The sequence below is a fragment of the Siphateles boraxobius genome, unplaced genomic scaffold, assembly GCF_051911475.1.
Source record: "Siphateles boraxobius isolate OS27281-9 unplaced genomic scaffold, OSU_SipBor_1 33, whole genome shotgun sequence".
Lineage (NCBI taxonomy): Eukaryota > Metazoa > Chordata > Actinopteri > Cypriniformes > Leuciscidae > Siphateles > Siphateles boraxobius.
In genome coordinates this window covers 1338899-1350913 of record NW_027508953.1, presented here as the reverse complement: position 1 = coordinate 1350913, position 12015 = coordinate 1338899, and the positions used below count along the sequence as shown (strand labels likewise).

The 12015-nt window shown below is 45.4% G+C and overlaps 1 protein-coding gene across 1 annotated transcript; it reads right to left on the bottom strand.

Moving 5' to 3' along the window:
- Positions 1 to 335: 335 nt before the first annotated feature.
- On the bottom strand, positions 336 to 7365 carry LOC143701525 (uncharacterized). The gene is made up of 2 exons (XM_077194865.1): positions 7070 to 7365; positions 336 to 3434 (listed from the first exon to the last, which is right to left on the bottom strand). Exon 2 carries the CDS (start codon positions 3351 to 3353, stop codon positions 2382 to 2384), a length of 972 nt encoding a protein of 323 aa, XP_077050980.1. The 5' UTR covers positions 3354 to 3434; positions 7070 to 7365; the 3' UTR covers positions 336 to 2381.
- Between the last annotated feature and the right edge of the window lie 4650 nt (positions 7366 to 12015).

The window sequence follows — 12015 nt, the reverse complement described above, 5'->3', positions numbered from 1 at the left end:
AAAGGACCTCCGGAATGTACTGTCAACTTGATCGATCGATAGGTCAAAGGTTAATCCCTAAATTAAGCGACCTCCGGAACAACCCCTCCGGAAGGTCAAAGGTTAATCCCTACATCAAAGGACCTCCGGAACATCCTCCGGAAGGTCAAAGGTTAGCCCCGCCCACCTGTCAATCATAGGGTCATAAATCATTTTGACATAAGCCGAATCGTAATACTACTGACAGCTATGCACCTTTTTTTCTGAGAGTGCATTAAGAACCATCGAGAGTAAAGAATATTGTTATAACTTAATTTAACTTACTTTGATTTGGAACACAATAAAAACATAAAATATTGATTTCAAAACACTGAATTTATTAGAACAACATACTGTTTATCGATACATTAAACGTGGAGATCCTGGACTTCTTGCTAAAATTAAAGGCAATGAAATATTCTCCATTATATCAGTACTTATCAAATGCATTCACATTCATCACTGCATTCACCTCACAGCTGATTCTTATCTGTAGCAAATGGAGGCCTAAAAATCCTTGAGGAAATCATAGAGGCCAGGAGGGTTTAGGAAGTAAAATTGAAATGCAATAAAAAAACAATAATTCCTTAGTTAAAACAGCTCAAACATGCATTAGGTTTAAGCCTTGTATGTGAAATGAGGGGTTAGAGTATCAAGCAACAATAGGCCTATGTCACAAAAAAATTGAAGACCGGAAGTATGTCGTTTAGTAGGGATACGGCTCTTCCGGTTAGCTTTTTACAATGGCAGAGTCTGATAGATATCGCTGGACCAAATCTCTCCGCAAACTGCCTAACACGGTCAAAAACTGACCGATGACGGGGCTGATTATCCCCCCAATTATTCCAGGGAAACCGGGTTGGTATAGTATTGGCTTTAAGTCTATTCTGACCACTTTCCTAGATGTAGATCCTCTCCTTTTCAAAATGCAAACTGCAAACGAAAGTGCTGTCCCAGAAAATATTAAAAGGCGGCGCCTCATCCCGCCTCATTAACCTAACCCAAGACTTGCGGAGTGTTTCGTCCTTCGAGAAAGTGTGAAAGCTGAGGTATGGCTGTCTACGTCCTGATGCAGAGCAACCCGGTACACTACAACAACAGCTGCGGGTCTAGCCGTTCGCCAGTAAGGTAAACGTTTCTATGGTAACAGCAAGTTGGACCAATCAACAGACGTTGCTGCTACGCTTAGGATTGTGGGTAGTGTCGTATTTTTACATAAGATCGTGGATAAAACATGTTTTTTTTAAAAAAAAGGTTGATTTCATACGAACTTATAGCTTCTACAGGAGCAAAAACCTTCATTTCACAACCTCATAGCTCGTGGTCAGTCTACCTCGGATGGTTTAGACATTATGGCTTATAATCTAAATCCTTATCGAGAAATACTGTTGACCGGAAGTTCTGTAACCCTACTCCGCGTTCCGGAAGCAGAAAGTGTGACATAGGCCTATTAATCTAGAGCAGTGCGTCCCAAAGTGGGGGCCACGGGACCCTGGTGAGCCGCTGAGGTATTGCAGTGGGGACTCAGCTTAATAAATCAAATTAAAATATTCACAAATACAGCTCAGCATAAAACACAAAGGTGAGCTTAGACTATAATCTACATCATCAGACTGAAAATAGGACTATAAATACACAGGATAATCAAGAAAACTAGAAATCAAAAACCATGGAAACGAACTAAAAACACAGGAAGTAAACTCAGAGGGTTAAGACAGAAACAATGGAAACTTCAAATTAAGAGTTCTTAGAACATAAAACACTGAGAAACCGTGACTTTACTCCAAGCTGGAGCTGGGGGATCTTGTGACTGAGGTGGAGCCGGTAGGACTGAGGTTGATGGTGGAGCAAGAGGGAAACCCTGGGGTTAGGAAGCTGAAGGCCCGGAAGAGGGCTGAGGCAGAGCTGATGGGTCGGACCTTTGAAGCCCTATCTCAGTAGACCACTGTAGAACTGATTGGGCAGGAGAATGTGGTGATGCCAGTGGAGCTGAAGGGCTGAGAAAAACCTGCAGAGCATTAGGATGAACAGTAGTCAGGAAAACTGAGGAAGACCCTGGATGAGTCAGTTGAGGAGGAGGGAACAGGACACTGGATAGAATCTAGAAAACAGTCCATATTGGGCAGAACCAGCGGAGGAGGAGGATCCAGGGAACTGGACATATCCAAAAAATAATCCATGTTGAACGGAACCAGCAGAGGAGGCATATCCAGAGAACTGGATGAAACCACTAAGGACTTTAGGCTGGACAGAACCAGCAAAGGAAAGGGGCCAGGAAACTGGACGGGACCACTAGAACAATAAAATCTATGTCTTGCACACTGTTTTCTGGTGCCAGTTTAAACAGTACGGCTGTGAAGAACTCATCCGATACTGAGGACATTCTTCTCTCCAGTGTGAATTCTTATGTGAACTTTAAGGTTTTGTTTCATTGTGAAACTTTTCCCACACTCAGAGCAGGTGAAGGGCTTCTCTCCAGTGTGAATTCTCATGTGACTCTCAAGGTGACTTTTTGATTTGAAACTCTTTACACAATGAAGGCAGAAGAAAGGCTTCAATCCAGAGTGAGTTCTCATGTGAATTTCATGTTGTGCTTGTTTTATGAAACTCTTCCCACACTCAGAGCAAGTAAAAGGCTTCTCTCCAGTGTGAAGTCTCATGTGATTTTTAAGGTGTTCTTGTTGTGTAAAACACTTCTCACACTCAGAACAAGTGAAAGGCTTCTCTCCAGTGTGAATTCTCATGTGAGTCTCAAGAGTTATTTTCTGTGTAAAACTCATTCCACAGTGAAAGCAGTAAAAGGGCTTCTCTCCAGTGTGAATTCTCATGTGAGTTTTAAGCTGTCCATGTTGTGTGAAACTCTTTCCACACTGAGAGCAGGTAAAAGGCTTCTCTCCAGTGTGAATTATCATGTGTCTCCTAAGGTTTTGTTTAAATGAAAAACTCTTTCCACAATGAGAGCAGGTGAAAGGCTTCTCTCCAGTGTGAATTCTCATGTGGCTCTCAAGGTATTGTTTGTCTCTGAAACTGTTTCCACACTGAGAGCAGGTAAAAGGCTTCTCTCCAGTGTGAATTCTCATGTGTAACCTAAGGTTTGGTTTGAATGAAAAACTCGTTCCACACTGAGAGCAGGTGAAGGGCTTCTCTCCAGTGTGCATATTCATGTGACTCTTCAGTCCTTTTTTCGCCGTAAAACTCTTTCCACACTGAGAGCAAGGAAAAGGCTTCTCTCCGGTGTGAATTGTCTTGTGTTTCTTAAGGTTTTGTTTCATTGTGAAACTCTTTTTTTTACTCTTAGAGCAGGTGAAAGGCCTTTCTTCAGGGTTAATTCTCATGTGCTGCTTAAGGTTAGTTTTTTTAATTAAGCATCCCCCGTTGATGGCAAGTGACAGAATCTTCTCTCAGTTCCTTCCAATCTAAAATGAACATCAAAAGATCAATGTCAAAAATCAATTCAAAGACAATAAAGGTGAGATAGCCAAATTTGTTTATGCACCCCAATGACAGACTGCAACAGGTCTTTTGTTTTCATCTTTGCCATACTAAATTGAATCTAGATTAATATTATATTAAAGCTCAATATAGTAACATTCTCATGTTACTGCCATCAAATCTGGTATACAAGTTTATGACCTTTTAAGCCTCGTTCAGACTTACAGGCCCATTTTTGTGTATACCCGTTTGAAATTCGATCAAATTTAGCAAGTGTGAACGTCAAAAAACAAACAAAAAACGAATTTCTACGAATTCGTTTTGAGCTACAATTATATGTGGATTGAAATCCTATTCAAATCACATTTTTGCATATCCGTTTCCATAGTCCAGTTCAGCGGTTACAATTTATGTCATGTTTTAAATAAGACAACATTTGTATTGCAACCCCCTCCATGTTGCTGTTGTTTGCGGACGCCTAATGCAATGTCATTCCCATAAAAACCAATTAGAGATCAACTGATTGATTTTCATAACCGATACAAATTATTTACGTTTATGTGCCTAATAACCGATATACAGGACCGATATTTATTCATTGTTTTATTTCTGGTTTTGACAATAAAAAAACAGCATCGAACTGAACAAACTGTTAATGTAATTTCTGTAATTTCAACTATGTAATGCGACCTTTTCAACTATGTAATCAGACCTTTTCCCTTTTGAAACGTTTACTCGTATTGCGTTGTTAGACGCTATGGAGAAAATTCCTTTTCTCAGAATTTTGAAGACTTTATTTTAAATATGCAGTACCACTGCACAGCCATTACAAAGCGGCGATCTGAGCACGCCCATCAGCTGCTCAGTGGGAACTGCATGAACCTATGGCGAAGCAGTGTGTCTGCGCGAGCCAATCGCGGCCCATCCTGCCGTGAGAGCCCGCGAAAAAGGACCTATAAAAGCAGCTCATTTAGCCATTGGAATCAGATTTATTCTCCTTCAGCAACAAACACACTTCGTTGATCTCTCGAAGAAGCCTTCTCGCCGTCGGACAAGCCAGGCAGCGGAACGAGGGTGATCCTGCAATCAAGCCGAACAGCTACCAGTGGACTTTGATCGGCGCGAGGTCCAGCCATCTCACCATCTCTCATCCTGGTATCCGACGAACATATTTAAAGAGCAAATTCAGTCTGGGGCAGTCTGCGAGCGAATTTAAGCAAGTAACCTCGTGTCAACGTGCTCAGAACCCATTTTGACACACCGGGGTCGGCCTGGGTGCTCGCTGCATTTGGGCCACTGCTTTGTTTGGGTGGGGCTCTCCTAGGCTTTTTCCATAGCGCCATCAATGGTAGTGAGAGTGGTGACTGTAGAAGTGCGTAGGCGGGCCGAGTAGGGCGCGCTCCACGACTTGGTGAGTTTGTTGTGAACCTCAGGGGAGAATGGTGCTGCTCGCTGGTGAAGGGCCTGTTGGGGCCTCGACAGGAACCATTCATCCAGACGCACCCATCCCAAGCCATCCCCGGTGTGTCAGAATAGGTACTGAGCAAGATGTCACGAGGTTACTCGCTCCAATTCGCTCGCAAAACTGCCCCGCTTCGTGGTCATAAGGCAATACTTCAGTGAAGAGCAAAGAGGCACAGGTCCTCCACCCCACAGCGGGTCAGGCTTCTACAGCCGTTACTTCCACGTTCCCAAGAAGGATGGTGGCCTCAGGCCCATCATAGATCTCAGTGGATCTGAAAGATGCATACTTTCATATCCAGATAGGCCCCCATCACAGACTGTTCTTGAGGTTTGTGTTCAAAGGGGTGGCCTACCAGTATTCGGTCCTGCCATTCGGACTGCTCCTGGCCCAACGCACTTTTACGAAGTGCATGTATGCAGCATTTTGAACTACTGTACCTCAACAACTGGCTCCTCTTGGCCCAGTCGGAGGAAGAATTAATTTCACACAGATCTGTGCTTCTCAGCCATTTGAAATGCCTATGAAAATCTCTTTTCCTATGAGCAGTTCTAGACTCAGCTCAAATGCTAACCCACGAGTGAGACAGTTAGACATCTCAGCGGCTCGCCACTTCTTTTTAACTTTTCAGAGGACGCTAGGCCTCATGGCCACTGCATCGCCTGTAATTATGTTGGGCCTGTTACATATGCGCCCCCTCCAGTACTGGCTGAAACCCCAGGTTAGAGACCTGCAATGCAAGATTGTGTGGTGTGGGGACTAGATTTGATGGCCAAGTGTGGGCAGGGATGGTAAGGTACTCGTGTACAACATGGCGGTAGTGTCCTAAATAGTGGGACTCCACCAGGCCGGACTCAGGTCATAGAGTGAATGTATGGGGAAAAGCCATATGGAACACTGTATAAAAGAAGGTGCAGAAATTGACACTGCAGACCAACAAGGCTTTTGTTAATAAAGTCTATATTCTCCCATCAAAACCAAGACTTTAATATCTATTATTGGGAGCACTTTTTTCAATGAGAACACCTTGTTGATCTGTCAAAAAGGGGCCCAATTTACTTGAGTTCAATCCAATTTCAGTAAATTATTCATTTGAACTAAAATAATGAATTATTTCAGTTAGGAAATATTCTAAAAATCTCCCTTTCCAAGGGAACGGAACTCTAGTTAGATTTTAAAGTATAGCTGGTCTGACAAATCCCCAACTATTGCAGACATTTGAACATCTACGATCAAACTTGATGTTGAGCACACAAAATTTCTATGGACACTGCAACTGGACAAGATATGACATTATGCTTGGCCCCATTATTTTAAAAACATACATTAAACACATAACATGTAGTAATAAATTCAAGATACAATACAATCTACTCCACTTTCCCTCAATGCAGTGTTCTTTAAATTTAGTTTAGAGGTCATGCCGTATCGATCTTGTATTGGCCACACGTCTTCACGTCACACGAATTCACAGGTCAGAGTTCACCAATCTTTGGAATGCAGCTAAATCTATTCACATGAGCTTGTGCTTTTGGTCTCCAGCATTCACACACTGCAAAAACTGCTTTTCTTACTAAGTTTTTTTGTCTTGTTTCCAGTCCAAATATCTAAAAATTCTTAAATCAAGATGCATTTACTAGATGAGTAAAATGCCATAAGATATCATGTCTTGTTTTCTATGGAAATAAATCAAAATTAAGTGAGTTGATGCTTAAAAAAAGCAAAATTATCTGCCAATGTGTTAAGAAAAATAGTCTTAATTCAAACAGAAACAAGATTATTTTTCTTACCCCATTGTCAGATCATTTTGCTTGTTTGAAGCAAAAACTCACTTAATTTGGATTTATTTCACCAGAAAACAAGACTTAATATCTTATGTCATTTTACTATTTTAGTAAATGCAACTTGATTTAAGAAACGTTTGATATTTGGACTGGAATCAAGACAAAAATACTGAGTCAGAAAAGCATTGGGGTGCGTGGGGTTTGCAGTGCATGTGTATTAATGGAAGTCACTGGAAGGAAAAGTCTCCTTAACCAGCCCTCTGTTTAATTTATAATTTAATGCACATGGCTTTTAATGAATCATGATAATCAATTGACAGAAGTGATTCTTTAAACTTATTTGATTCTTTGTAAGTGTAGGTAACCAACTTACTTAGTCTTTTATTCATCCGATCTTGTCTAGGTGAAGACTGGCAGGTTTCGTCTTCACATATGGTGTCTTTGTCGTCTGGTTGTTTTCTTCCAGCTTATGCCAAAGATCACTCCATCAGTCAGTTTTGATTCTCTCTATTCTCTAATAAGAGATTCACAATCACAAACATACAACCATTGTATTTGATTTAAAATCAGTGCAGCTTAAATGAATAAAAGCTGTGTCCTTAGCACTGTATGTCCAAACTCCGTCTGAGCAGTTACATTCTACAACAGATGTCGTGGAGCCTCCCACTTGTGTTTAAAAATACTCTGAGGGTCTTGGAATAGAGTAACAAAGACAGTTGGTCCTCAGAGCAACTCCTGAATTAGATTCTGCAGATTAGAGTCTTTTTTTACAGTTTTCCATATGGCTCCTCGTTCTCGCCCAGATGGAGTCAATAGGCTGCATTCATTCTCAGACACTACGCCTCTAATGTTTATAAACTCGAGAGTTTGTATATGTATGTATGTATGCATGTACAGTTTTTTTCTCTCTGATAAATTCTATTATTTGGACTCTAAACCTAAGACTTTTAGAGTGATTCTTCCCAAAGACGAATATCTTGCTTTCTTGAAAAGAAATCTTTCTCGTAATTGCAATCTGTGCCTGGTCTCAGTGTTAATGAATCAGGCTTAAATGATCCTTTATAGTATACAATCCTCATTTTCTCGATGCATTGATTACAAATCCTTCCGATGCATGCTTTGATCTGGAAACATTGATTTTCAAATCGTAAATCATTCTACTTCATTTCAATCGTGAGTAAATAATCGATTTACAAAGCTAAGAATCGAATGACTATCGCGATTCAATACTTTACATAAAAATGAGTTCCCTTTCATTGTCACTCCGAGTCTCGTCGGATGACGACGAAGGGGGTTTCGCTTAGAACACCTATCGACTTCGAGTATTACAAAACGAGCCAATGGCAAAGAAATGCCATGGGTCTGCGGAATTTGCATAGCGTATCTCCGCCTTACCTCGTGGGTATAAAAGGAGGACGCCGGCAACATGCAGATATGTTTTCGCTTCGGAGCCAAGAGTATTTCTTCACTCCACAGTCATCTCTGACTTCGCTCTACGAGACGAGCTTCTCTCTCCGGTGTTGGTGTGACGGCGATCTGCAGCGAGCTCACAGTGCCTGCTGATCTGTGCAGTGATCTGCCAGTGTGTGTGTGTGTGTGTCTCCCTGTGTGCTTCAACATCGCAGAGTTTTTTTCTCCTCTCATAAAAGAGCTCGCACGCGGCACGTCTTTTTAAAGACGGCTCGCCCGTGCATTTCTGGTTGCAGCGGACTGGTATCGGACTCTGATGGGCACGAGCGCTGTCTAGTGTGTTTGATCATGCTTGAACAGCGCTCGTGGGTGACTCATGTTCTCGCTGGGAACGTGATCATCGCGTCATATATAGGTCGAGACTCGGTGAACTCGCAAGAGTGAGAGTCCCCTCATCCACCCCCGATCTTCGGCTGGTGGCCAGGGTGACCTGAGGGTTACGGTCTGGATCAAGGCGCCGACTATGTGTCCGTGACCCCAGCCCCCCTCTTCAATGACCGTGCCCGCTAGTGAACTGCTGATTCCCGCGAGTCTACCCTCTGGTGGCCCGCGTGTTTCAGTTGAAGCTACAGAGGAAGATGCCATGTCTGTTGCAGCACACTAGGTAGGTTTGAGTCTTCTGGAAGTGAGGGCTCGTCACAGCTGCCACCTTCCGGTGTGCATACGGCTGTGCCTGAGTCTGATCCAGAGATGACGGCCATGCTTTCCTGGGACGATGGGTTTTGGGTAAGGCCGGCGACCCTCGTCCACGGCAAACCCTAACACCTCTCTTCCCGGACGTGCATGATGAGATCTCGAAGTCCAAGAAGACCCCCTAGTCTTCTCGGGACCGCTCGCTGATCTCATCCGCCTTTCCTCCCCTCGATTGGGCCGCTGCCCATGGTTACACTGGGGTCCCCCCGGCTGAACGCTCTATTGCGATGCTATGTGTCCTCAGAGTGCTTCTTCTCGGCGCAATCCTAAGCACCCGCCCGTGGCCTGTAGTTTTTCGTCTACGCTTGTGGCGAGATCCTATAGCACCACGGGACTGGCAGCCGCCTCACTGCATGCCATGGTCATTCTGCTGGTCCACCTGACCCAGATGCTCATGGACATGCACGAGGGCGGGACTGACCCAGGGCTCTTCACTGAGCTGCGCGCCGCTACTGTAAGGGGTGTACAGTTAAAGACCCAGAACCAGATATGAAGAATGAAGACCCAGAGTCAGAATTATAAAAAATTAAAGAAAATATTTACTGAAGATAGTTTGCAGTTTCATCAGCAGAAGTCAGCTTCAATACTCGCACAGGAGTTTGTAGGCCACCCCGCTTACAGTTACAAAGATCACAGCAGTTATACCATTTCCAAGGTCTAAGCTACGTCAGTGCTTACAGGTTGAATGTTTCTCATTGGCTAAGAAACATTAAGAGCCTAAACAATTTAACACATGTGAGGAGATAGGGGTGCCTATCGCCATTAGTCAAGATAGTTGTCGTCCACTCATTAGATTTAGGTCTGTGGTGGCCTCGCAGGTTAGAGAAGGGCGCCGGGGTGTCTGGTCCGAACGTCCAGAACCTACATAGAATGTCATACGCACACACACACACACATAACAGACACTAGCAAATAACAGCTCCCATCAAGGCTGAAGAGAGTCTGAGCTCCTTATTATCAGTTAAGTATACCAAAACATAATGCTAAAACATTCACTCATTTGGGAGAAAAACAGATCACTGGCATTTACTCCGAAGGAAGGAAATATACTGGAAAGAATACATTTTAATACAACAATTAAAGTTCGATATAGTAACGCTCAATATAGCTTGACCATATGTCCAGCGAAGAATCATATGTGTCCACGCTGCCTTTAGGACCCTCTACTGATACCAGAGAAAGAGACAAACGGCCTTGTGGGTTACGTGGCCTTCGTGTCCTGCGTGTACTGCGTGCAATCTCAAAGTAAGATTGGAATGCACCTAAAAGAAACTGGTTACTTACATCACATGCATTTAAGACAATATAATTTCACAAGCACAAAGAATATAAAAATTATTATGTGATAATGAATATATTCGATTATTGATTTTTATAAAGGAAGTATATAAGCATTCAAAAGGATATGATTATAGATGTATTTGAAGAGGCAAGGGATTTTGACCAACCCTTCACTACTGACCTTGCTCTCTGAGCGACGAAAGTGGCCGTACGCTCCCTGGGTCATGTGATGCTCACCATTCTGTGGCTGAACCGGTCTGATGTGCTGGATGTCGCGCGGACCCATCTGTCCGACATTCCCATATCCCAGGTCGGCCTCTTCGGCGGTGCGGTTGAGGGCTTGCCCAACAGCCCTCAGCCGCCCATGAGCAGACTGACGTTGATTCTGTCCCGACGGCCCCGCCGTCCGCTCAGATCCCTCGGTCTACCCACCGCCGAAGGCGCCCTCCCGCGGCTCTGGGGGCCGCGGGCGGACGCCACAGTCCTCTCAAGCCCCGCACCCCGCTACACGCCGGGTTAAGCGGCGCTCTTGAGATGGGCTCCTCAGAGATGGGACTCAGTTCTTTCCAGGAGTTGGTAGCAGGACCACTCCTTTCCCCGGGGAGGGCCGGGGAAGAATCCTTATTCTCCAAAGAGCTGACTCTCCCGTCTCTGAGCACAGAGAGTTCTCGGACGTCACAGAGCGCCGCCCACAAGCCGTGCTCTCCTCGTCCCCCTCTGTCCCAGAGGTGGTTGACACAGCGTGCCGTCCACGGACCACTTCGCCCCTGTCCCCCTCTGTCGCCAGACCCCTGGCAGAGCAGGCCCCCGCGGGACGACCAGCCTGGTCCTCCCCTGGTCCCCTCTGCCAGGGCGCGGTTGCTAACTGTGCCCCCACATTGGGCCGCTATGCCGTCCACGTCTGGGCCAGTTACTCCGCTTCGCTGTCCCTCCGGACCTCCTGTGGTTCGCATGATCCCGCTGGTTCAGTTCCTGGGAGCCTGGTTAGAGCTTCCCCGTCTGTCCTGCTGGGTCGCGCGGACCATCAGGCTCGGCTATGCGATTCAGTTCGCACGGCCTCCTCCCCGAGTGGGGAGTCCGCTCCACTTTTGTCGGTTGCTATGCCCCCATTATGAGAGCAGAGATTGCCACCCTGCTGGCGAAGGGTGCAATCGAGACTGTCCCTCCAGCCGAGATGAGGTCCGGCTTCTACAGCCCCTACTTCATTGTCCCCAAGAAAACCGGTGGGTTACGGCCAATCCTGGACTTGCGCGTGCTGAACCGCTCCCTTCACAGGATGCCTTTCAAGATGCTCAAACGCGTTTTCGAATGCATACGGCCCAAGGATTGGTTTGCAGCTATCGACCTGAAGGACGCCTACTTTCATGTCTCCATTCTCCTCGGTTTTCTTTCGAGGGGCAGGCATCCAGTACGCGGTTTTCCCTTTCGGGCTAGCCCTGTCTCCTCGCATCTTCACGAAGGTCGTCGAGGCTGCCCTTGTTCCCCTTCGCGAACACGGGGTTTGCATCCTGAGTTATATCGACGACTGGCTGATCATAGCTCACTCTCGAGTTCAGGTTTGCGAACACAGGGACCTAGTGCTTCGGCACCTAGCTCGTCTGGGCCTTCGGGTCAACTGGGAGAAGAGCAAACTTTGCCCCGTGCAGAGGATCTCTTTTCTCGGTATGGATATCGACTCGGTCGCCATATCCGCGCAGCTTACGAGCGAGCGCGCGCAGTCACTGCTGACTTGCCTGAGACAGTTCGAGGGCAAGAGTGCGGTTCCACTGAAACTTTTTCAGAGGCTCCTGGGGCATATGACTTCTGCAGCCGCGGCAACGCCGCTCGGATTGCTTCATATGAGACCGCTTCAGCTTTGGCTTCGCGACCGAGTCC